Source organism: Podarcis pityusensis (assembly GCF_964106645.2).
Source record: "Podarcis pityusensis genome assembly, chromosome: 12".
NCBI lineage: Eukaryota > Metazoa > Chordata > Lepidosauria > Squamata > Lacertidae > Podarcis > Podarcis pityusensis.
The window spans coordinates 4,419,900-4,443,791 of NC_138037.1; the positions used below are offsets into that span (position 1 = coordinate 4,419,900).

The 23,892-nt window shown below is 46.4% G+C and overlaps 1 protein-coding gene across 4 annotated transcripts in view; it reads left to right on the forward strand.

Annotated features, from left to right (window-relative positions):
• The window catches only part of SETD2 (SET domain containing 2, histone lysine methyltransferase), an 83,313-nt gene extending 59,919 nt beyond the window's left edge, over window positions 1-23,394 (forward strand). The window contains exons 14-22 of one of the 4 annotated variants that reach the window (XM_080973940.1): window positions 2,536-2,584; window positions 5,120-5,288; window positions 6,922-7,600; window positions 9,783-9,917; window positions 10,653-10,792; window positions 13,497-13,608; window positions 17,314-17,394; window positions 18,414-18,515; window positions 22,517-23,394. In XM_080973940.1, coding sequence (XP_080830066.1) covers window positions 2,536-2,584; window positions 5,120-5,288; window positions 6,922-7,600; window positions 9,783-9,917; window positions 10,653-10,792; window positions 13,497-13,608; window positions 17,314-17,394; window positions 18,414-18,515; window positions 22,517-22,678 — 1,629 coding nt within the window. In that variant the 3' untranslated portion in view covers window positions 22,679-23,394. Of the gene's footprint in view, window positions 1-2,535; window positions 2,585-5,119; window positions 5,289-6,921; window positions 7,601-9,782; window positions 9,918-10,652; window positions 10,793-13,496; window positions 13,609-17,313; window positions 17,395-18,413; window positions 18,516-22,516 lie in introns of those variants that run through there. The other 3 variants (XM_080973941.1, XR_013977810.1, XR_013977811.1) reach the window with 3 other exon arrangements.
• The last annotated feature ends 498 nt before the right edge of the window (window positions 23,395-23,892 follow it).

Sequence of the window (23,892 nt, forward strand, 5' to 3'; positions counted from 1 at the left end):
AACTAAAATGGTTGACACAATGTGCTGTGTAGCCTTGCAGTCTTCCATTCCGCTTTCCCTAAGCTAATGCCAACAATCTCCCATTTCCTCCTTCTATTCAAAATAGTTCGGCTTTATTATTTGATTTGATTTGTATACCATCCATCATCTAAAAATCTCAGGGCGATTTACAACATAAACATAAATATATAATAAAAATATATAATGAAAAAATTAAAATACATAATAAAAACCAAACCAAACCAAATAACCCTCCCCACAAACACAAAAGGACATAGAATGCTAATCAGCCAAACGCCTGGTTAAAGAGAAAAGTATTTGCCTGGCGCCTAGAGATATGTAATGAAGGCGCCAGGCAAGCCTCCCTGAGGAGAGCTTTAATTTTCTGTTTTAATTTTAACAATTAATGACTCTTGACTTTGTTCTCTCTAACCCTTTCCTCTGAGGCTCAGAGGAGATCACCACCCGCCTGTTCGCTTTGGTTTTTAAAGGACAACAAATGATCCTCTGTCTGCTAACAACAAATCCAGTACTAATTTAATGTTACATTCAAGCGCCATCTCTTCCCTCCCGCCCCCCAATCCTTAACCCTGCCCTATACTTCCTTGCTGTTGAGCATAGGGGGCATAGTATAGGGATAAAATAAGTATAAAGAAAGGGCTTACACAGACAGCAATTTGCTGTTCCCTCTGTTCAGCCCTTGAAAGTTGGGGAGCCCACAAGGTTGGTCACTTCCACATCTAGGTATGATAATGACCCTCTGTGCCTGTTCCAGCAGCATGAACAAGCAAATAATAATAATAATAATAATAATTTATTATTTCTACCCCGCCCATCTGGCTGAGTTTCCCCAGCCACTCTGGGCGGCTTCCAGCCGAATATTAAAAACAATACAGCGTCAGACATTAAAAACTTCCCTAAACAGGGCCACCTTCAGTTGTCTTTTAAAAGTAAAATAGTTGTTTATTGCCTTGACATCTCCTGGGAGGGCATTCCACAGGGCAGGCGCCACCACCGAGAAGGCCCTCTGCCTGGTTCCCTGTAACCTCACTTCTCGCAATGAGGTAACCGCCAGAAGGCCCTCGGAGCTGGACCTCAGTGTCCAGGCTGAATGATGGGGGTGGAGACGCTCCTTCAGATATACTGGACCGAGGCCATTTAGGGCTTTCAAGGTCAGCACCAACACTTTGAATTGTGCTCGGAAACGTACTGGGAGCCAATGAAGATCTTTCAGGACCAGTGTTATATGGTCTCGGCGGCCGCTCCCAGTCACCAGTCTAGCTGCCGCATTCTGGATTAATTGCAAAAGCTGAGATGAGGGTCACTGGTGCCTTTGGGTGACAAATGGGCACGGTTCCATCCCCCTTTACAACAGTTCACCTAACTCTTAATGAACTCAGGTGATCCTTAACCTCAGGCCCAGGGAGTGAATACAACCTATCTGACCCCAGAACCTTCCCCAGGCCACAACTCTGCTTTTTCCTAGTTGAATTACATGTTTGAACTATGCCTCTTGTTCGCCTAGATTGGGGATAGAAAGGGGTGTATGAGTGTGTGTAAAACCTAGCCTGCTGTACATGGATATAATGTCAGTTGCTCCACTCGCTTTAGCCTCTGGTCCCACCTCTGGGAGAAGGGAATATAGCCCCCAGGACCCCCCCATGTCTGCACCAATGTATAGGTCATAAGAATACTTATCTCTGACATCATTCGTTTCTCCTGCCTTTCCTAAATTATTGGATGAAACGGAATATCTGATACTTGGAAATAGAAGGTTAAAATGGAATGCACAGGTCCAAGAAAAAATGATTCAGATTCTGGATTCCCATGAATTTGCTTTATTAAAGGGGGAAATGTTGATAGAAACAGGAAGCATAATCGGACTTTATGAGAACATAATCAACCGAATGCGCCCACTGATGACCACAACTAGTGTGATAAAAAACAAAAAGTTTAAAAGACAGACTTGGTTTGATAAGGAATGTCATAATAGCAAAAAATGCCTAGCTAGGGAACTTAGAAAACTGAAGTTAAAACAGGATAAGCACAATCTTGCTCTACAAGCTGAGGTAGCCCAATTACAATATAATTATAAATTATTACTTAAAAGCAAGAAACAAATATATTCTTAACAACAGTGGAAAGCATTGGGAGACGCAGCACTTCAAAAGGTCATAAAATTGTGAACAAGCCATGGCCTTTAGCTTCTTCCTTCTTCCCCCTCCCTCCCTCTCTCTTTCTTTGATACAGGGTAGGGGCTGTAATTGCCATCCAAACCATGGTTTTCCATTATGTCCAAACTATAGTGCAAGAACGAAGGCAGCTGGAGGGGCATCCGCTAAAGCTTTTGGTTCATTGGCAGTTTCCCCAAGCCATGGCTTGAAGGATCACTAGGATTCAGCCATGGTCTTTAGATATCTTTTGAGGAAATGCTCAGGATTCTGTAGTTGTGATTCCTTCATGTGCCCTGTGCGTATGAATTTGGCCTAAATCAGCCGCCAAACCTGACTTAGTTTCTGTGACTTGTTTTTGCAGGAGGTGTACAGGATCCCAAAGAAGAGCCAAGCAGAAAAGGAGACCACTGGTACGTACTCGTAGATGCTCTTCTTTGGGTATCAATCAGGTTGAGAAGAAGGCCATTGATTACAAAAACTTTGCACTGAAAGCCCCCGTCAGAGCATAATCCTCTGGGACTTTTGAGTAGAACTTCCTTAAAAGCACTCTGTGATTCAGTAGTTCTGCATGACTTTATAGGGATGCTCCTTTGTTCTGTCCTTCTCTTCCTTCGTTGCTCTCTTCCTGTAGCTCTACTAAAACAGCTTAGCCTTGCTTGACCACAGAAGACTTCCCTGAGACCTGGGAGGAGGACAGGCTTAAAGTTGGCACGTGGTTCAAGCTCTGGTGTTGATCAGCACTTGTTCCTTAGCAGGGGCAAAAAGAGAGTTTGAAAAACCATTTCTCAGAGTTCCTTGCAAGTCAAGATCTCCCTACATTTAAATATAAATCCAAAGGTAAAGGTACGCCTGACCATTAGGTCCAGTCGCGAACGACTGGGGTTGCGGCGCTCATCTCGCTCTGTAGGCTGAGGGAGTCGGCATTTGTCACAGACAGCTTCCGGGTCATGTGGCCAGCATGACTAAGCTGCTTTGGCGAATCAGAGCAGAGCACGGAAACGCCGTTTACCTTCCCGCCGGAGCGGTACCTATTGATCTACTTGCACTTTGACGTGCTTTCCAACTGTTAGGTGGGCAGGAGCAGGGACTGAGCAACGGGAGCTCACCCCGTTGTGGGGATTCGAACCGCCGACCTTCTGATTGGCAAGCCCTAGGCTCTGTGGTTTAGACCACAGCTCCACCCACATACCATAAATCCTTATATAGATTTTGTTAAATAAAAGATATCAGCATCAGTCAGGTATCTTCTCTGTACTCTTTTTTTGGACCTAAAAAGATCTTTGTTTAGACAAGCCTATGCAGTTACATAGAAATTAGCAAGTGTTTTAATCTGTTTTTAGCCGATTCTTGGTTATCGTATTTTTTTAAAAAAAACTTTTTCACTTTGTCTTTTACTGACAGTTTTAACATTTGGGTTATTTTGTCATCCATTTAGGGGTTTATGTACAATCAAACGGTATATACATTTTGTTAGATATTTAAATACATGAGCTAACGTGGCTTGCCTTCAGGTGTACAGACGGGACTTAAATAATGATTTACAATTGAGGGTGTTGAACGCACACCATATAAATTACCTTAGTGTGATTCTTTTGGCTCACTTCTGTATGCTAGGTCAGTATTATTATCTCCATGTTCCAGATCAGATTCAGGGGGGTCAAGGAGGGGAACAAAAGCTATGACTTGCCCAAAGGTCACGTAGTGAATTCACAGTGGAGGTGACATTTGCACCAGGGACTTCCTGATTTCATAACTCAGTCTCTTAATAAAGAAAACAGTTGTGGGTGAAGCAACTCCAAAAAGCCAACGAAGAGTGTGTTGATTGTTAAACCCCTTGCTCAATCCTTTGCCCCTTTACTTGGAACTAAATATTCTCGACATCTGGATTATTGACATGCACAGAATTGCTCTGCGAGTTCCTTGGGTTGGCGGCTGTCTTTCCCAAACACATACATTTCTTGCTTCTCCACACTGAGAACAATATTCTACTTTCGCATATAGGTCCATGAGGGCTGCCAGTCTACAAATGATTATTTGGAACAGAACAAAGAAGTAAATGGCATAGTGTTTAATTCCCCAGGTTTAGAGACTTTCTGCATAGTCTGTAATTTGACCAAGATCAGAAATACTGCAAGCACGCCTCCAGTTTATTGCAGCTTCAGATCTGCAGGTTCTGCCCAAAAAGTTGAGGCTTCGTGGCCTAAATGGAGGCAGGAGCCTGGGAATCAAACTTGAGTTAAAACAAAATATTTTATAGTATCAATTGACCACAAAACCATGGTTTATCATAATAGAAACAAGCTGAAGCAAGCCTCAGACTTGCTGAAGCCTGTGCTCCTTTTCCTTTTCAGTGTAGCTGCAAGGCATTTGTAAGCTTTTTAAAGATTTAACTGCAGCTTCTCCTTTTGTCCTTACTTGACAAGCTGCTCTAAATCTCAACCATGGTTTGTTTCAAACAAACCCACTTCAAACGGACAAAACGATAAGCTGAGGTTATTCAAGAACAGAAGCAAAAGCCTTCAGACTCCGTGTGGCTAGACCAAAGGAGAATGAGGTGAGCCCGAGGCTTGCTGTGGTTTATCATGATGACTGAACCACAGTCGTTTTCTTAAGCAGGTAAACAGGAATTTTAAAAGTAGAGCTGTATTATGAGGATTTTAAAAAAATAAATCAAAACCTCTTGTAGATCTAAAATACGAACAGGAACAATCCGCCCAGTGTTACACACTTCAGTATTGCACGAAGTTCATTCAAAGAAGAGTTTAGCATTCTGAAATAATTGGCACTTAAAATGGCTTAAGTTTGGCTGGATCGTACCCTGTACAGATAACTTTCCTGAAGTGGCTAGGAAATCTTATCTAGGAAATCTTTTTTTCTGGGAAGATCTTGCGTCTCTGGTGCTTGACATATAAGCCACGCTAACAACTTCTGCCTGTTTTTGACAGCAGATCGTGGGAGAGAGTCAGCGGGCCGAGACCCAGCCGCTACCCCAAAAAACCTGAGCAGAGAACGGGACCCCGAAAGGCAAAGTCAGAGCAAGGAAAAGAAAAAACGCAGAGATTCTTTGTCACCCCCGTCGGCGTATGAACGAGGCACCAAACGACCAGATGACAGGCAAGTTGTTTTCTTCTTTTTACACGTCTCCAGATAAAGGCTTGGGGTTCTGAGCTTCCTGGTTTGAAATCATCAAGTGATAATAACAGAGAGAGGTTTAATTAGATGATCTGTGCTTCTTCTCCAAAGACTATCAATAATGGCTCACAAAGAGCCAAGCCTTCATGAACAAAGCTTATCTATTGTTTTGTGCAATATCTTGTTTGAAGATCCATTCTAGACATTGGTCAGTGATGTCTGATGTGGCTTTTCAAACTACGGTTTTTCAAACTCTACATGTCAGCCTTTTCATAACTCTACCCCGCATAAGAAGAAGGCAGAGAACCCATTTTCAAGTTGAGAGCGGGAGAGGCGATACAGAGGGCAAGGAGCAAAATGAATCTCTGCCTGGGCTGGGCTGCAGCAAAGACATTAGGGGAGAATCTCCTCCATCCCTCCCATATTTCCACTCCTCTGGAAGGCTTAGGGAGGTAACAAGACAATTAAAAATGAATGTGAAATTGAATCTGAACAAAGCAGTTAAAAGTGGCTAGGTCCCTGTTCCTGCAGTTGGTTTCATTTCAGCACCTGAAAGCCAGGTATGATGGTGATGGTGATGATGATGATGTTCTTCCTCCCAAAGGATTCCAGTTCCTGCTTTCAGGCTATCCATAGGCTTCAAGTCACCCACTGGAAGAACATGAAGCAAGACTAGATGGACCTTTGGCTTTATCCAGCAGCCTAAAGTCTTGCCTAAGGCCCCAATCCTCACCTGTGTGTGTTGGGCGGGGGGTTATTGGTTTGTTTTGTTCTTGCTTTTATTACGCATTTTGTGTTTTCAACTTGTATTTCTCTGCTGGCAACTGCCCTGAGATCCTCGGATGAAGGGCAGTATGCAAATTTTAATAATAATAATAATAATAATAATAATAATAATAATAATAACGAATTCACAGCCAGCCACAATGCTATGCTGGCATTTGCCCGCTTACCCCAGGCTAATAGCCATGGGATCATAGCAGTGGCAGCTAATAATAATAATAATAATAATTTTGTATATATACCCTGCCCTTCCTGGTTCAAAAACTGGGCTCAGGGCGGCTAACAACAAATCTAAAACACTTAATTGCAAAAGCAACATAAAATACAGTATAAAAACATGAATAACAATAAAATTCAAAGTTCAGAAATCAATTTAGGGGAAATCTATCTAATAAGCGTTAGATAATCACCAGGGCTAGCTGGCTGAATTAGTCCTACTTGGGCCAGTGAGGAGGCCAGGGGGAAATTAGCTGTGGGGTCTCAGAGCGGGTAATCTTCATAAAAGGGGAGGGGGGAGGGAAGAGAAGGGAAAAAGAAGATCAGACTGAATTCACATTAAAGGCCAGGCGGAATAGCTTTGTCTTACAGGCCCGACGGAAGAGGTTCAATCCCACAGGGCCCTAGTCTCCTGGGACAGAGCATTCCAACAGGTCGGAGCCATCACTGAGAAGGCCCTGGCCCTGGTGGAGGATAGTCTGACTTCCTTAGGGCCCGGGACCTCTAAATTATGGTTATTCATGGACCTTAAGGTCCTCTGCGGGGCATACCAGCAGACCATTAGGTACGTTGAGGCCAGGATTGTTTGACACTCCCTTCGTCTCCTCTCCCCCAGATACGACACACCAGCCACCACCTCCAAGAAGAAAGTCCGGATCAAGGACCGCAACAAGCTGTCCACGGAGGAACGCCGGAAGCTCTTTGAGCAGGAGGTTGCGCAGCGTGAGGCCCAGAAGCAGCAGCAGCAGCAGTTGCAGACCCTTGGGATGGCCTCCCCTCTTCCCTACGACTCCCTGGGCTACAGCGTCGCGCACCAGACCTTCATGGGCTACCCGCCCGGCTACCCCATGCAGGCCTATGTGGACCCCAGCAACCCCAATGCCGGAAAGGTGCTTCTCCCCACCCCTAGCATGGACCCCATGTGCTCCCCGGCCGCCTACGAGCACCCTCAGACTTTGGTCGGGCACACGATCGAGCCGGCCCTGGCCGCCCCTCAGCCGGTTCCCGTCGTCCAGCACGTAGCAGCAGGCACCCTGGAGGTGTCCGCCCCGCAGTACGTAACACAGGGCGACCCGGTGGTTCACCAGGAGCAGAGCGTTGCGGTCTTGCCGGTGCCGGCCCCGGTGCAAGGACAGAGCTATGGAGTCTGGGATTCCAGCCAGCAGACGGTAGCAGTGCAGCCGCCCTATTCTCCAGCCCAGTCCCAGCCGGCCATCTACTACCAAGGGCAGGCCTGCCAGGCTGTTTACGGAGTCGCGTCGCCCTACTCGCAGACCACGCCACCCATCGTGCAGGTAAATCGCGCGGTGCAAGGGCTCCAAGTGATTTTGGTTTTTTTGACACAACCTTCACAAAGGTGTGCTCTCCAAGGCTTAAGAAGTACAGTGGTCCATTGCGTTTTGAGAAACAGGGTTTTTTGTTTTACATGCTCCATTCCATACTCACTACTCAGTAAAGTTGGGCAGGGGTCTCCTTCCACTTGATCCAGAAGCTGCAGTTAGTGCAGAATGCTGCAGCGCAATTGCTGGCAGGAGCGAGGCCTTGTCAGCGCATCACACCGCTGCTCAGAGATCTGCCCTTGTGGCCAATTTGCTACCGGGCCAAGTTCAAGGTGTTACTATTGGTATATAAAGCCCTTAAGAACTTGGGACCGGTTTACCACATGTGCCCAGCAGAATTGGCACTGCTATGTGCAATTCAGCCATTTAGTGTGGCGCTGCCTGCGCATTGAGAACTCCTTGTCTATTGAGAGCACAGTTCTTGAGAACTTTTCTGCTTTCGGCATCTGCTAAAAACGTTGTTTAGCCAAGCCTACCCAGGTGCTTAGAAAGTTGGTGTAATTTTAATCTACTTTAGTATCTTAACTTTTGTATGTTTTAAAATATGATTGTGGATTTCACACACCCACACACCCCCTTGATTTTACTGTTTGTCCTCCGTAAACCACTTTGAGGTTTCTTTACGGACAAGCGGGATATAAATTTTATGAAATAAATAAACAAATATCTACTGCCCGCTTGGCAGAGAGAAGTGGAAATTGGCAAGGGAAGAGATCTGTGAGCCCATATTCTCTCTGTCCCCCTGGCACCTTAGTCAGCCTATGTGCCTGCAGTTGAATAGGTTCATCAGGAACTTCTAGGGTGCAAGAAGCATAGTAACTATATAACTGCAATGGGATAGAACTTCAGCCTCAGCAACGATTACACAAAACAAAACAAAAGAATTGCCGTGAAAATCCCTGAAACGAGAGGTAATCGGATATAGAATTGAATAACAAATTTAAAAAAAAAAAAATTAAGGAAAAATTAACCTAGAATTAAACAAAGACTTAATGAGATGCCGGCTACAAAACTCGTTTCACTGAACTAATCAGTTTCCTCAGAAGGAAATAAAGAATTTTAAACCTTAAATAATTTTAAGTGATATCAAACAAACTCAAGAGCAGGGCTGAAACGCTTCCTTGAGTTTACAAAAAAGGTATAAAAACCTCAAAGTTTTAAACATAGCCCTATTTAAGAGAACATTATAAACCTTAAATGGTTTTCAATGATTTCCAGCAAACTCAAGAGCAAGGCTGGAATGCTTTTCTGAGTTTACAGAAAAGGTTTTAAGAAAAACTTACAAAGGAATACGAGATAAGTTGTTTAAGTTTCAAACAAGCTCTAAAACAGGGCAGAATCTCAAAAACAGGGCTGAAGCGCTCCTGACTGCTGATGTTAAAGACTGCTGCAACTGACTATGGCAACAGACTTCTATTAATCTGAAATAGTTGTTTTGCCTTATGCTGTCTACAGCATAAAAGGACTATACATTTGGGTGTCTGGTCTGCACAAGCATTGTAGCTTCTTGGGCTTCTTTGCAATGCTCAGTTTCTCAATGCAAGAGGTGCAATGTGTTGCCTAGAAGCCATTTCCTCTGCCCTGGAAGTCCTGCTCCAACTCTCTATTTTTAATGGCTGGTTGCCGTTACTCAGTGATGGGTAAGCATTTTGCACATGCTTAGTTTGACCTCAAACTATTCTTTAGCTTTTCTGATTTAGTATCCTTGTCACAACAGCGCCTGAGATTGTAGCTGCTGATGCTAAAAAACGGTGGAATGCAGATCTGCCAAGTATCTGTTAAATCTTTCTAGTGGAAACACAGGACTACTCTTTTTTTTGACGGAGGTGCTGTTATTGGGTTGTTGCTTTTATTTTGATTATATTGTGGTTTTTATGTTGAACTTTTCTGTGAACCACCCTGAGACCTCCAGGTATAGGGTGAATTCAATTAATGAATATGAATATGAATTCAAATAATAATAATAATAATAATAATAATAATAATAATAATAAATCAATAGAAATTGTTACAGTGCAGTATGGAAGACACCCAGCTGTTTGTCTCAAAGAAGCTGTTGTTTTCTCCTCCCCTCCTTCAGAAGCACTAGTGGGGTTCTCCAAGTAATTTCCCCACTGCTCTCTTGTTTTCTCCCTAGAGCTACGCACAGCCAGGTCTCCAGTATATCCAGGGGCAGCAGATTTACACTGCTCATCCCCAGGGCGTTGTGGTGCAGCCTACGACGGCAGTGACAACTATTGTAGCCACAGGACAGCCCCCGCCTATACAGCAGGTAAGGTTTGGGGAGTGTGGTCTTCTTGGACTTCTAGAAGGGCCTCCTCTTAGCCGACCGGAATGAACCTTCGCAAAACCTTCCGCTCTCACAAGTTGCAGATGAAAGAGATTAGGTCCAGTTGTTCAAGTGAAATGCCTATTTCAAAATCTGACATCATTTGTACAATGCAGGAATGAAAAACGCAGTTCTCAGTGTCTTGGCCCTGGGATATGTTTTCCCCAATATAACACAACCTTTCTCTGGGTGCGTGTTTAAAAACCTTAGCAGATTTAATTACCAAAAGTAGAAGATGCATAAAAATTGGCTTGTGAATGACGTGTGTGCGATTTCCTGCGTTTTCCTAATCAAAATGCTTTCTGCATAGGAAGAGTGTAGCCAAGTGGCTCTAACTCTGTTTTATAAAACTAAGAAGAAGGCAGAGAGTTGAAAGATTGTGGGCAGCTTTGTTCTCCAATATAGCACTTCACATCAATGTTGCTATTTCTGGATCCTTGGAGTATTACTATTCAGAGAGAGGGTTTTTATTATTATTTTTTACAAATGTCTTGAAAAATTATTGGACAGGACAATAGCAGAAGATTCAAGGTTAATCAGGAATGGATTGTGGTCCTTACCTCGCTTAAGAAAATGCTCCACTTCTCTCCCTTTTGTTGATGCGTTTGGCCCTCTTTCAGTTCCGTTGCTACAGATCAGTATTTTTCATGTTTGCTCTCCTTGTCTCACCCCTTCCAGCCAGAGTTGGTGGTCACCAACAACCTCTTGGACCTGCCCCCTCCATCTCCTCCCAAACCCAAAACCATTGTCCTCCCTCCGAACTGGAAAACCGCCCGGGATCCTGAGGGGAAGATCTACTACTATCACGTGGCCACCAGGTCAGCGACCTCGTCATGTTTGTTCTGCTATTTATACCTGCAGCAACCTATTGTTCTCTTTTTAAAAAAAATGTCTGTTGTTTTGGGTATTTCACATGATGGGAAGGATCTGGGTGCATGGAACCTGAACTGAGTGGATAGGGAATCACTTTCTGAATGACACGCTCAGCTCAGTGAAACACTATCATTTGAGAACGTAAGGCACATCTTATGCGGTGGCTTTGAGGTGTTGTAAAACAAAAATCCGCCCTTTTTCCCTTATGGGGTATCCGAGAGCCCATATAGAGTCCTTACATAGGTTCCCTATTGGTAGGAGAAAATAACAGAGGCCAACCAGAGAATATTGAGAAGCAAAGCAGCTAGTAAGCCTGATCTTTATTGATCTGTTGCAACAGGGTCCTCACTCACCACACGCAGGAAAGGAGGAAGAACCCAGAACAATGGTGCACAAGGCCTTATATAGACATTTTAAATTCCCTGCCCTGGAACTCACAAGCACCCCCCAGATACATCATACCTACATCACAGAAAAGGCCATCTAAAACAGAAATTTGAATGTTGTTTTTCTCCTGTCCTTGTTTATCTCCTGTCTGGCAGGGTACTTGATTGGGGAGCCTGGCCAGTCTTTTGTAATGATAAATACTTAGTTCCTGGGCCAGGTCACAGGCTCACACCCTAAAACATTTGCTCAGTTTGGGAATCAAAATGGTTTCAGGTCGGTCTTCCTGTGCTGATCTCTGTACGTGCTTGGTTGGTACACTTATGAACATTTAACATATATCTAAGACCTCAAAATTCCTATCACAGAGGCGAGGAGGAGGAGACCTGCAGGCTGTTGACCTTGAAGCCCCTCAACCCACAGGCTCCTGTGACTTTGCCCCTGCCTGTTTTGTAGTGCACACAGCATTGATTGTGGGGTCAGCGCAACCTTTGTGGCAGGAAGTGCAAGGTGTCTGGTTTGTTCAGCCAAGTTAAGAGCATTAGAACTCCCCTTTTTTTAAGTACTTGCCTCACTATCTTTTGGCCTGCTGTGCTCAGATACAGCATTTTTTTAGGTCAGAGACCTGAAGCTTTAATCAGAAACCTTCCTTATAGCAGCATTCACATCCTAATACAGGTCACCTTGCTGAGAGGCTGCTGGCTTCAAGGCTAGTATTCACCAACGACTTTACAGTCATACCTTGGGTTACAGACGCTTCAGGTTGCGTTTTTCCATGTTACGGGCTGCCGAAACCCTGAAGTACCGGAATGGGTTACTTCCGGGTTTCAGTGGCCGCGCATGTGCAGAAGCACTAAATCGCTCTTTGCGCATGCGCAGAAGCGCCGAATCGCAACCCGCGCAGACGCAGGTTGCGAACACTGTGGGTTGAAAACGTGCATCCCGCACAGATCACATTCGCAACCCGAGCATCCACTGTATTTTGTTCCTTGGACCACTTCTTCCCTTAGAATTGGTGCTAACCACTGTTCAACATGTGCATTAAGAGAAACCAGATATTCAGACATCTAGCGCTAGCTAGCTTTTTACGTTTTGAGGAGCTGTTGTAGGAGAGAGCACTTGCTTTCTTCCGAGCCCCTCCAGAAACCCCTTCCCACATCACATATTCGGACAGGATTTCCTTTGAGAATTCAAACCTTGGCTGATCCTTACAGCTGGTGGCCAGTGACAGAAGGTGTCTTCATGGCACTCAGAGTGGGTACATTGGGGGGGGGGGCGTTTGCCAGCAGCTCGGGGAGGGTGGCGTGAGAAGGATGCAGCAGCCATGGGCTCTTCGATCCCAGTCTCGCCCTCGCTTTGTGCGGGCTGGAAGGGCAATGTGAGGATGATGCAGCAGGGCAGGCACGCACCCTTCCAATCAGTCTAATTGGGGTTCTTGGAAGGGTGCAGGGCTGTTGTGTCTTCCTCATGCTGCTTTGTGAGGCTGGAGTGTAGGATCAGACCCGCAAAGCCTGCATGAGGAGCAAAATGCGCCCAGGGCAACAGCTCCCCTCGCCCTGCCCATGCTACGCCTTTGCTGTGGCATCTTGCTTGTCTTTGGGGTCAGAGAAGTCTTTCTTGTTCATGGATCATGGTCTCCTTTCTGTAGGCACCACTGTCTTGCCAGAGTGGTGCATGCTCTAGTTATCTCCCGCTTGGACTACTGCAAATGCGCTATACGTGGGGCTGCCTTTGACGGTGACCCGGAAACTGCAACTAATCCAGAATGCGACAGCTAGACTGGTGACTGGGAGTGGCTGCCGGGACCACGTAACACCGGTCCTGAGAGATCTGCATTGGCTCCCAGTACGTTTCCAAGCACAGTTCAAAGTGTTGGTGCTAACCTTTCAAGCCCTAAACGGCCTCGGTCCTGTATACCTGAAGGAGCATCTCCACCCCCATCATTCTGCCCGGACACTGAGATCCAGCACCGAGGGCCTTCTGGCGGTTCCCTCATTGCGAGAAGTGAGGTTACAGGGAACCAGGCAGAGGGCCTTCTCGGTGGTGGCGCCCACTCTGTGGAACACCCTCCCTTCAGATGTGAAGGAAATAAGCAGCTATCTTCTCTTTAGAAGACATCTGAAGGCAGCCCTGTTTAGGGAAGTTTTTAATATTTAATGCTGTATTGTTTTTAACACTCGATTGGGAGCCGCCCAGAGTGGTGGGGAAACTCAGCCAGATGGGCGGGGTATAAATAATAAATTATTATTATTATTATTATTATAGGCAAACCCAGTGGGACCCTCCAAACTGGGACAGTCCGGAAGATGATGCCAGCCTTGAGCACGAAGCTGAAATGGATCTTGGAACCCCAACTTACGACGAAAACCCCATGAAGGTGAGTTCATCTGACTAGCAGGTGAAACTACCTGCATAGTAGTAACTCGGCTTGTTCCTAGCAAACTAAGGATAAGTATACAGTGGTGCCTCGCAAGACGAAATTAATCCGTTCCGCGAGTCTCTTCGTCTTGCGGTTTTTTCGTCTTGCGAAGCAACCCTATTAGCGGATTAGCGGCTATTAGCGGCTTTAAGAAAAAGGAAACAAACTTGCAAGAACTCGCAAGACGTTTCGTCTTGCGAAGCAAGCCCATAGGGAAATTCGTCTTGCGGAACGACTCAAAAAACGGAAAACTCTTTCGTCTAGTGAGTTTTTCGTCTTGCGAGGCATCACTGTAGGTTCCTAGCTCAAAAGGTGATTTATCTCCTCCAGACATGGAAAATGAAGTTAAGCTTTCTAATAGGCCACAGAGCTGATCTGCCCAGACCGGTTGCATAAACCTCCAGACAAAAGGTAGTATAGAGCTATAGTTGCATGTGATAATTGTAATGTGTTGAGCCCTGTTAGTGCTCAGGTGGCAAACCAGAATCTGCTCGTGGCTAGAGGTACACCTGCAAGCCATGGTGCCGTTGTTTCCACTCTGACAGCCTCTGCACCAGGAGGCTGGATCGCTGAATGAATGGAAAATGAGAGAAATAATCAGGAATCAAACAACCCCCCCCCCCAAAAAAAAATTTAAAGAGTGGGAATGCTATGGAGGGTTACTTAAAAAAAGCACATTGCTCCCAAATAAAATCCTTGTTGTGCTTCGATTAATTTTCACAAATTGCAAGACAGATATATAATGTAATGCTGATGATTGATAAGGTGAAAAAGGACGCAGTTCAAAAAAAAAAGAAAAAAGGAAGAAAGGACCGATAATGAGGTAGATGGAAGTCATATTAGAAAACTCGAAGATTATTTATTTACGACTTAAAGGTACGGAGATTTATGGTGGTAGACTTTGGGAAAACGACTCTTATTATTAGTTTGCGGATTGTATCGTGGCACCGAAACAAGAGTTAGAGTGGACTTAAGGGGAAGCTTATCGGAACCATTCAAGACATCAAAAGGCATGAAACAAGGCAGCATATTGGCTCCCACGCTTTTTAACTTTTATGATATGGTGCCACATCTAACACAAGCGCAATCCTCCGCTCCATCAGTTAGTAATAGGAAGATATCCTGTCTGCTGTACACCAGTGATGTGGTGCTGCTATCACTCTCTCAATTAGGTCTTAAAAATCTGCTCACAGCTTTTAGCTCGTATTGCAAGCGAGAAGAGCTCGGCGTGAATTACTCCAAGACCAAAATGTTGGTCTTTGGCAAGCGTAGCCCCAGATATACAGTGGTACCTCAGGTTAAGTACTTAATTCGTTCCGGAGGTCCGTACTTAACCTGAAACTGTTCTTAACCTGAAGCACCACTTTAGCTAATGGGGCCTCTTGCTGCCGCTGCGCCCCCGGAACCCGCTTTCTGTTCTTATCCTGAAGCAAAGTTCTTAACCCGAAGCACTATTTCTGGCTTAGCGGAGTCTGTAACCTGAAGCATATATAACCCGAGGTACCACTATAAATGGAAAATGGACCAGCAGAATCTGGAGCAGATACACTCCTTTAGATATCTGGGTGTTCTTTTCACTGAGTATCATGGAAGGGACACTTCGAGGCTACGAAAGTCAAAGCGCAGAAAGCTTGTGGGGCACTAATGAAATTCTCTTTTACGCTGGGTGGCCAGTTATGAGAACCTGTACCAAAAATCTTCGCCAGTAAAGTGGTTTCCCAAATGCTGTATGGAGTAGTGATATGGGGCATGGACCCAAATGCTAACAAAGCCTTAGAAATAGTGCAGAACAAATTTCTCAGGAAAGTGCTCTCGCTCCCCAATGGGACCCCAGCTTGTGGGGGGGAATTAATCTTCCTTTTCATTGAGCAGTTAATAGAGTCCTGGAGATCCAGTTTCACCTTTGTGTTTCAAGGGCTTTGTCTGGCCTATGAGCAAAGTGCTGGAGGCCGGAGACCAGGACCCACTTTGAATGCAGCCGCAGACTTGCTGGATGGCGCTGGGCACCTCTCTCAGCCTCTAGGTAAAGGTAAAGGGACCCCTGACCATTAGGTCCAGTCATGGCCAACTCTGAGGTTGCAGCACTCATCTCACTTTATTGGCTGAGGGAGCTGCCATACAGCTTCCGGGTCATGTGGCCAGCATGACTAAGCCGTTTCTGGCGAACCAGAGCAGCGCACGGAAACGCCGTTTACCTTCCCGCCGGAGCGGTACCTATTTATCTACTTGCACTTGGACGTGCTTTCGAACTGCTAGGTTGGCAGGAGCAGGGACCGAGCAACGGGAGCTCACCCCGTCACGGGGATTCGAACCGCCGACCTTCTGATCAGCAAGTCCTAGGCTCTGTGGTTTAACCCACAGCGCCACCCGCATCCCACTCAGCCTCTAGTCCACTCCATTTATTTGCAAGATTGATAGTGTAAGATGTTGAGAAAGACCTTCTGAAAGTGATAGTAAATAACAAACAGGGAGGAGGCGTCAGGTGGACTAAATTGGCTTTCCCCAAACCGATGCCCTTCAGCAGCTTTGGTCTAAAGCTCCCATCATTGCTAGCTATGGGACATGCATGCTTTGGCTCATGAGAGTTGTAATCGAAAGCTGCTGGCGGGGGACGAGGTTGGAGAAGGGTTGAGTCAGTTGGTCTTTGGGATCCGTTGCGGCTATATGATTCTGTATTGATAAAACACCAAAATGTTCAGAAGATCTGGAAAAAAAACTTTTGTTGTGGAATAGTTTAAACCTGATGATCCAGAAAAAGCAAATGTATTAAATGGGAAATCCCTAGGGAACTGAAAGGTTTCCTGCAGAATTCAACAAGCATTTCAAATCTCATATTTGTAGAATCTATTTTGGACACATTTCAACAAAAGGCACTACTTCAGACTCTTGAGAAACTGCTCTAAGAATTTTTGTTTCCCCAAACTTGGCAAGAATGCCGTGCAGCTGAAGCAAACCAAATTACCCCCCTTACATCTGTTTGTTTTCCCTGCTGTCTATTTTTGACTGCAAGCTGTTTGGTGGCAAGGACTTGTCTGTCTTTGCCTATGCAACTTTGCAAGATTCTGTGGACTCAGCTGGTGCTCAGAGACAATATGAGAAACACATTTGCATGCCTGGTGGCAATGTAAGGCTGTCCGTAGATAAATCATTGTAGAATAAATTAAAGCACCTTAAATTAAGCAGAATTCATTCCTCTCGTCAGTGCTGAGTAGCAAAATTATCTGTGCATTTGTTAAAAGTCTGTGGTTTGAGCGTTTGACTGTATACGTCAAACACCTTATTTTATGTTACTGGGCTCCTCAAACCAGCTCTGATCCCACCAGCTGCTAATCTTTCATACCCTGGGATCCAACCCAGCATGACAGATCTGGCAAGAGAAGTCTGAGGGTTCCTCTCTGAGCTGCTTCTCTTCTCAACATGCTCCCCTAAAATAACGTGACCTCATCATGCAAAGTGTGAGTCTGAATGTTCTGAATTCCCAGGGCAGGTGTCTCCAAATTTCTCTCTGTCTCAGCTGACGTGTAACAGAGATCTGCGCCAGTCTTTTGCTGCTTGGCTAAGAAGGGAAAGAACTCAGAGGGCACGACATGCATTTCATTCTCTCTGTGAGATGAAACCGGCACCTCCAAAAATGAATTTTCTATCCTTTCTGTCTCTTTGCAGTCTTCCAAAAAACCCAAAACGGCAGAAGCAGACACTTCCAGCGAGCTGGCAAAGAAGAGCAAGGAAGTGTTTCGAAAGGAGGTGAGTTCCAGCTTCGTAGTGGGTGAAGTTTTTGCTCCTCCTCTGGGGCTGAGCTACTGGTGCTGCAGTGGATGGATTCCTCCTGTGCCCTTTGAATTAGTGGGTGTTTGAGAAAGATCCACAGTAGTGCCAGATTAAGGGGTGGTAGTCAACAAAGTTTTACTTTGAGTAGGCCAGTTGAAATTGGTAAACATGACCAAGGGCTGTTAATCGCAATGGGTCTACTCTGAGTAACACTTGGTTTGATACCACCCCAACATTCTTGCATTCTTGTCCTGGACCAAGTTTCCAAATGATACACAGTCGTGCCTTGGTTGTCAAACGCCTTGGTACTCGTACGTTTAAGCTCCCGAACGATGGAAACCCGGAAGTGGTTTTCGATTTTGTTTTTGGAAGCCGAACGTCCGATGCAGCTTCTGCTATTTTTTCCGGCGCTCCTGTGCAATTGGGAGCCGCCCCTTGGTTTCAGAACGTTTCGGAAGTTGAACGGACTTCACATTCTGTTCGAAAACCAAGGTATGACTGTACCAGAGCCAGGGCTTTTTCAGCCGTGGCCCCGATCTGGTGGAACGCTGTGTCCCAAGAGACCAGGGCCCTGCGGGACTTGACATCTTTCCGCAGGGCCTGCAAGACAGAGCTGTTCCACCAGGCCTTTGGCCAAGGCACAGCCTGATCCCCTATCACAGAACTCTAGCCCAATGGTTGCCATCAATTTGATTTGAACTGATTTTATAATGAATTGATTTTAGAATGCTGTATTATTTTACTGTTGTTAGCCACTCTGAGCCTGGCTTTGGCTGGGGTGGGTGAGATATAAATAAAAAATTATTATTATTATTATTATTACTGAGAAAATGTTTCAAGAAGGTTTTTGCTCATGCGTCCCAACAGCTCCTGCACGCACTTCCTCCCTCCATCCCTCCCCCAGCCCAGCCCCCTTCTTCTCTTGCTGAATTAGGGAGAAATAGCCAGTGGCTCTAACTAAGGATTGTCATTTAACGTTCCCCCCCTTTTTCCAGATGTCTCAGTTCATCGTGCAATGCCTGAACCCCTACCGCAAACCAGACTGCAAAGTTGGGCGGATAACCACAACCGAAGATTTCAAGCACCTTGCACGGAAGGTATGGCGTGCCTTTTCCTCAAGAGCCAGTGTGGTGTAGTGGTTAAGAGCAGTAGATTCGTAATCTGGGGAACCGGGTTCGCGTCTCCGCTCCTCCACATGCAGCTGCTGGGTGACCTTGGGCCAGTCACACTTCTCTGAAGTCTCTCAGCCCCACTCACCTCACAGGGCGTTTGTTGTGGGGGAGGAAGGGAAAGGAGAATGTTAGCTGCTTTGAGACTCCTTCGGGTAGTGATAAAGCGGGATATCAGATCCAAACTCTTCTTCTTCATCTCCGTTTGCACTCGAGCTGCCGGTGACGCCGGCCAAGCTGAGGCCAGGAAATGAGCTTTAAGGGGAAGGAAGCCTGGAGGGGGGGAAAAACCTGGGTTAAAAACAGAAGATTTCCTGGATTATCCTTCCTTTGAAGGCCTGACCTTGGGAATACTGCAGGGACCTTCTTGCTTCAGGGGTGCCCACAGGATCGGACATTTGCTCCCATTTCCCCCAGGGGTATCTCTTGAAGACCAGGTCCCTAGACAAATCAGTGAGGAGCATGTTCGCGAGTTTGCATCGGGAGGAGCTACCGCCGATGAAACTCCTCTGGCTCAGAAAGCGATTCCGTTTCTCCCTGATCTGCGGAGGGTGGGAATCGTTTCCAAGGCAAGAGCCATTTGCAGGAATCCACCTGGCTGCTTGCGAGGCCAGATGGTTGCAGAGACTTGTTTGCTGAGGCTTGAGTTGCGGATGGGATGGAAAAAGCCGGGGCAGGCAGGCGGAAAAGTGCCTTATGTGTGGGGGCCGGAGAGAGGGGAAAGAAACTCGGTGTGCCTTTGAGCTTGAAGAGTGGAAATGGGAACTGTGTGTGCCAGCAGCACCATTTGGAGACAAAGTGCTGCCTTTGAAGCCCGTGCCAAGTTTCCTCTTCTGTAAGAGGACCCGCACGAGGCCCTCTGTCTTCTGAGCACTGCTCTCTTGCGCTCTCTCGCTCAGCCACCACCTCTGTTCCCAGAGCTAGCAGCCCCAGGGTGGTGTTGAAGATACCCTGGACAGTTGGTGGCCTACAGTTGACCGCAGCCTCTCCTGCTGCTGACCAGAGCAGCTGGCTTTCGACTGTCAGGCTCCTGCTCTGGAAGGGGGAAATGGCAGAGAAGGTCCCGCCAGCCATCAAGCAACGAGAGGCAGTGTGGCATAGTGGTTGGGCTAGGACCTGGGGGACCCAGGGCACCGGCGGAGGAAGAGGCGTGCAGGGGGAGCGCACTGCCACCGGTAGCGCGATCCCGGCGGGGTGCCATCGCAGCTGGCTGCCTGCCTGTGCTGGGCACTATGCCCCTACAGGTGGCACACCACGCCCCCGGGACGCACGCCAGCCCCACCCCGCCTGCTCTCCGCCCCCCAGTGCCAGAGCATGAAGCTCCGACACTGACCCAGGGTTCAAATCCTCAGCCGTGAAACTTGCTGGGTGGCATTGGACCAGTCACCATCTCTCAGCCTAACCTACCTTGCACGGTTGTTGCAAGGATAAAATGGGGGCAACAGGGACCGCATACCGTATTTTTCACTCCATAAGACAAACTTTTTTCCTCCTGAAAAGTAAAGGGAAATGTCTGTGTGTCTTATGGAACAAATGCATGGTCGGTTGCTGGCTCCCTTGCCCAGGCCTCCATTGTTGAATGTTCTGCAGACGGAGGCTGTTTATTTCCCCAGTGACATGTGACTGGCTGGTTAGATTATCTGTCTGGAAGCTGTAGAAACGGCTCCCTTTCCTTTCCTAAAGAAGCTGCAGAACTGTGAGTTGAACCCCATAAAAACAGGATTTTTTCCCTTTGCAAAGTAAGCTCAACAACTTTGAGCTGATCCTCAAAAAAAGGGACTTTTCCCCTTTGCAAAAGAAGCTGCACAACTGTGAGCTGACCCCCCCCCCCCAAAAAAAACGGGGCTTTCCCCCTTTCCTCCTCTAAAAACTAGGTGCGTCTTATGGAGCGAAAAATACAGTACACCTCCCTGAGCTCCTTTGGAAGAAAAAGGTGATATATAAATGTAATAAAATTTATAATAAAAATTAACTGGTAGACTAAAATAACAAAAACAGCCAAACGGTTTAAATGCAATCAATCAATCAATCAATCAATCAATAAAGTATCAAGCATTTTCTGATTTCTTTCCCCCTGGATAGAGCTGGGACCTTGACCCTTAGCTGGCTCTGAGGAGGACCACACTTCTTGCGCTTTTTAAAAATAAAATTGGGACACACACAAAGCAGCTTACAAAAAAGGAGTGCAAAAGAACTTTTTAAAAACCAGCACAAAGGGCTATTGTTTTTTAAGAAGTGGGTGATGCCCAACATCAGTCCTGCTCAGAGTAGACCCATTGAAACCAGGTGACTTAATTTCATTTATTTCAGTGGGGCTGCTCTGAGTTATGACTGGTGCTAAAGGCACTGCAGCAGTATGGATAATCAGGAAGAAGAAAGATTAAAACAGAAAGGATTCTCTACCCTGTTGGTGGAAGACCCAAGTGTGCAGGTGGCCTGGCAGATGTTTCTGAGCCACAAGAGGGGTGCCAGCACCGAGAAGGCCCCGTTCCGTGTCCCGTCAGTCGTGGGGAAAGATCCCCTTTTGCTTGGCGTGTTGAGCATCCCTGGCAGCACCCTTTTCAGTGATGGCTCCGACCTGGTGGAATGCTGTGTCCCAGAAGACTAGGGCCCTTCAGAATTTAATTTCCTTCCATCGGGCCTGTAAGACAGAGCTATTCCGCCTGGCCTTTAATTTGAATTCAGCCTGGTCTTTTATTTCCCTTCTCTTCCCCCCTCCCCCCTTTTATGAAGATCACCCGTTCTGAGACCCCACAGCTAATTCTCCCCTGGCCTCCTCGCTGGCCCAAGTAGGACCAATTCAGCCAGCTAGCCCTGGGGATTATCTAATGTTTATTAGATGGATTTCCCCTAAACTGATTTCTGAACTTTGAATTTTATTGTTATTCATGTTTTTATACTGTATTTTATGCTGCTTTTACAATTAAGTGTTTTAGATTTGTTGTTAGCTGCCCTGGGCCCGGTTTTTGAACCAGGAAGGGCGGGGTGTAAATAATTTTTTATTATTATTATTATAAGCACATCCTGTGCTCCATAACGCTGACTAATGTTTGCTTCTCAGCTTTCATAGAAACATGGAATCGTGTTGTTGAAATGAACCCCCAAAGGTCATCCAGTCCAGCCCCCTGCAATGCAGGAGTTACAGTTTAATAATCCCTGACAGCTGGCCATCCAACCTCTGTTTTAAAAACCTCCAACAAAGGCGAGTCGGCCACCTTAACAACAGAGAGACTTGTGGCACTTTAAATTCATCACAACTTAAGCTTTCATAGGGACGCAGGTGGCGCTGTGGGTTAAACCACAGAGCCTAGGGCTTGCCGATCAGAAGGTCGGCGGTTCAGTGCCCCGCAACAGGGTGAGCTCCCGTTGCTCAGTGCCTGCTCCTGCCCAGCTAGCAGTTCGAAAGCACATCAAAGTGCAAGTAGATAAACAGGTACCGCTCTGGCGGGAAGGTAAACAGCGTTTCCGTGCACTGCTCTGGTTCACCAGAAGCGGCTTAGTCATGCTGGCCACGTGACCCGGAAGCTGTACGCCGGCTCCCTCGGCCAGTAAAGCGAGATGAGCGCCGCAACCCCAGAGTCGGTCACGACTGGACCTAACAGTCAGGGGTCCCTTTACCGTTTTAAGCTTTCACAGACTAGAGTTCTGTTCCTCAGATGCAACATCCTAAAAAGAGCCCAACGCTCTTTTTATTTCTAAAATCTCGCTCCCACTGATGAGACTCAGCTGAAGGAGCTTTCCCCTTGAACCTGGGTGGCACGAAAGGGAGCAGGTTTTCCGAATCATCCCTTGAGCGAGGAGCCTTGTTTTGTCTTGATTTCCCCTCCCCAGCACAATTCCGCCTTTGCAGAGAGCCTCCCCCTGCTTTCACAAGTGGATCCCTACAATCTCCTTAACCCGGCTTCTCTGTTTCCTCTCCTCTCCCGCAGTTGACCCACGGAGTCATGAACAAGGAGCTGAAGTACTGCAAAAACCCTGAAGACCTCGAGTGCAACGAGAACGTGAAACACAAGACGAAGGAGTACATTAAGAAATACATGCAGAAATTTGGGTCCGTTTACAAGCCCAAAGAGGACACGGACTTGGAGTAGCAGTCGCGGCAGGAAAGACATCTTTGCTTCCAATCTAGGAGCTCCCCTAACAAGGACACTTCTCATTTTCCTTTTGTTTTCCACAGGATTTCCGGCTCTCTCTCACTCTCTCTCGATCTTTCCAAGTCGGGTTTGAGGAGGCCAGGCAGAAACTGCAGTGTGTGTGTGTAGGGGGGGAGAAACTAACTCGCACAAACACACCCACCCCATGGTACAGTTGTGACTCACTCACCCCATCGTTCGTTCCCTCTCTGCAAGAAAAGCCGGAACTTCCGGTCCGTTTGGTGCTGTTTTAGCGCAACAAACTCGAAAGCGCGTCTCGTCTCTCCCCCGCGAGATCTGTATCATATTTTAACGTATATGTGAATATATTGAGTTCTCTCACCCCCCCCTGCCCGCCCCCCTTTAGCCCGAAACGTGTTGATATCATGGGAACACTTTGTAAGAATAGTTTTGAGAAAGGGGTGGGGTGGGGTTTTTTTTGTTTTGTTTGTTTGTTTTCCGTTTTCCTTTCTTTTTTTCGTTCTCTGCAAGGTTGCTCTGTTATCATGTAAATATTTGCGAACAGGCTGCCTCAGGGTTTCTGGCAAGCCGCGTGCTATGTTGATAAGATTGATTTTACTGCTTAAATCATTTTACTTTATCCAATTTTTACTGAAGTTTTTATGTAAAAGAAAAAAATTAAAAAATTAAATAAAACGGCAATGAAAGAACAACGGCCGCTCTTGGGTTTTTGTGCAGCGTTTGAAAAAAAAGCGGTGTCTTTTTCCGCAGTGGAAGTTTACGATCCTTGACACGGCTTTTACCTTAGCCTTTCTCTTAAATAAAATAGGAGGCAAGATTCACCAACGAACGCCCTGTGTGAGTACTTCCACAGCGAGGCTGTTCCACCCACCTCCTGAAGTAGGTTGTGGGCATAACTATCAACCGTCCCTTATTTGGTGGGAAAGTCCCTCATCCCAGTGCTGTGTCCCTTATTGATGATGTCCCTTAAATTTCCCGGGTTTCAAAAGAAGCAGCTCCTCTCCCTCCCTCCCTGCCGGCCAGGGAGGAGGGAGGCTCCAGCTGTGTTGCTTGGCTGCTTTGCTCACCCAATAAGGAGTCTAAGAACGACTGGGGGGTGGAGCTTGCATGCCTTGTGCCGATCAAGTCGGCCGCGTTGCCTGGGGACTCGCCTTTGCTCAGCGCTTCCCAGCGGAGAGGTGACGGTGGTT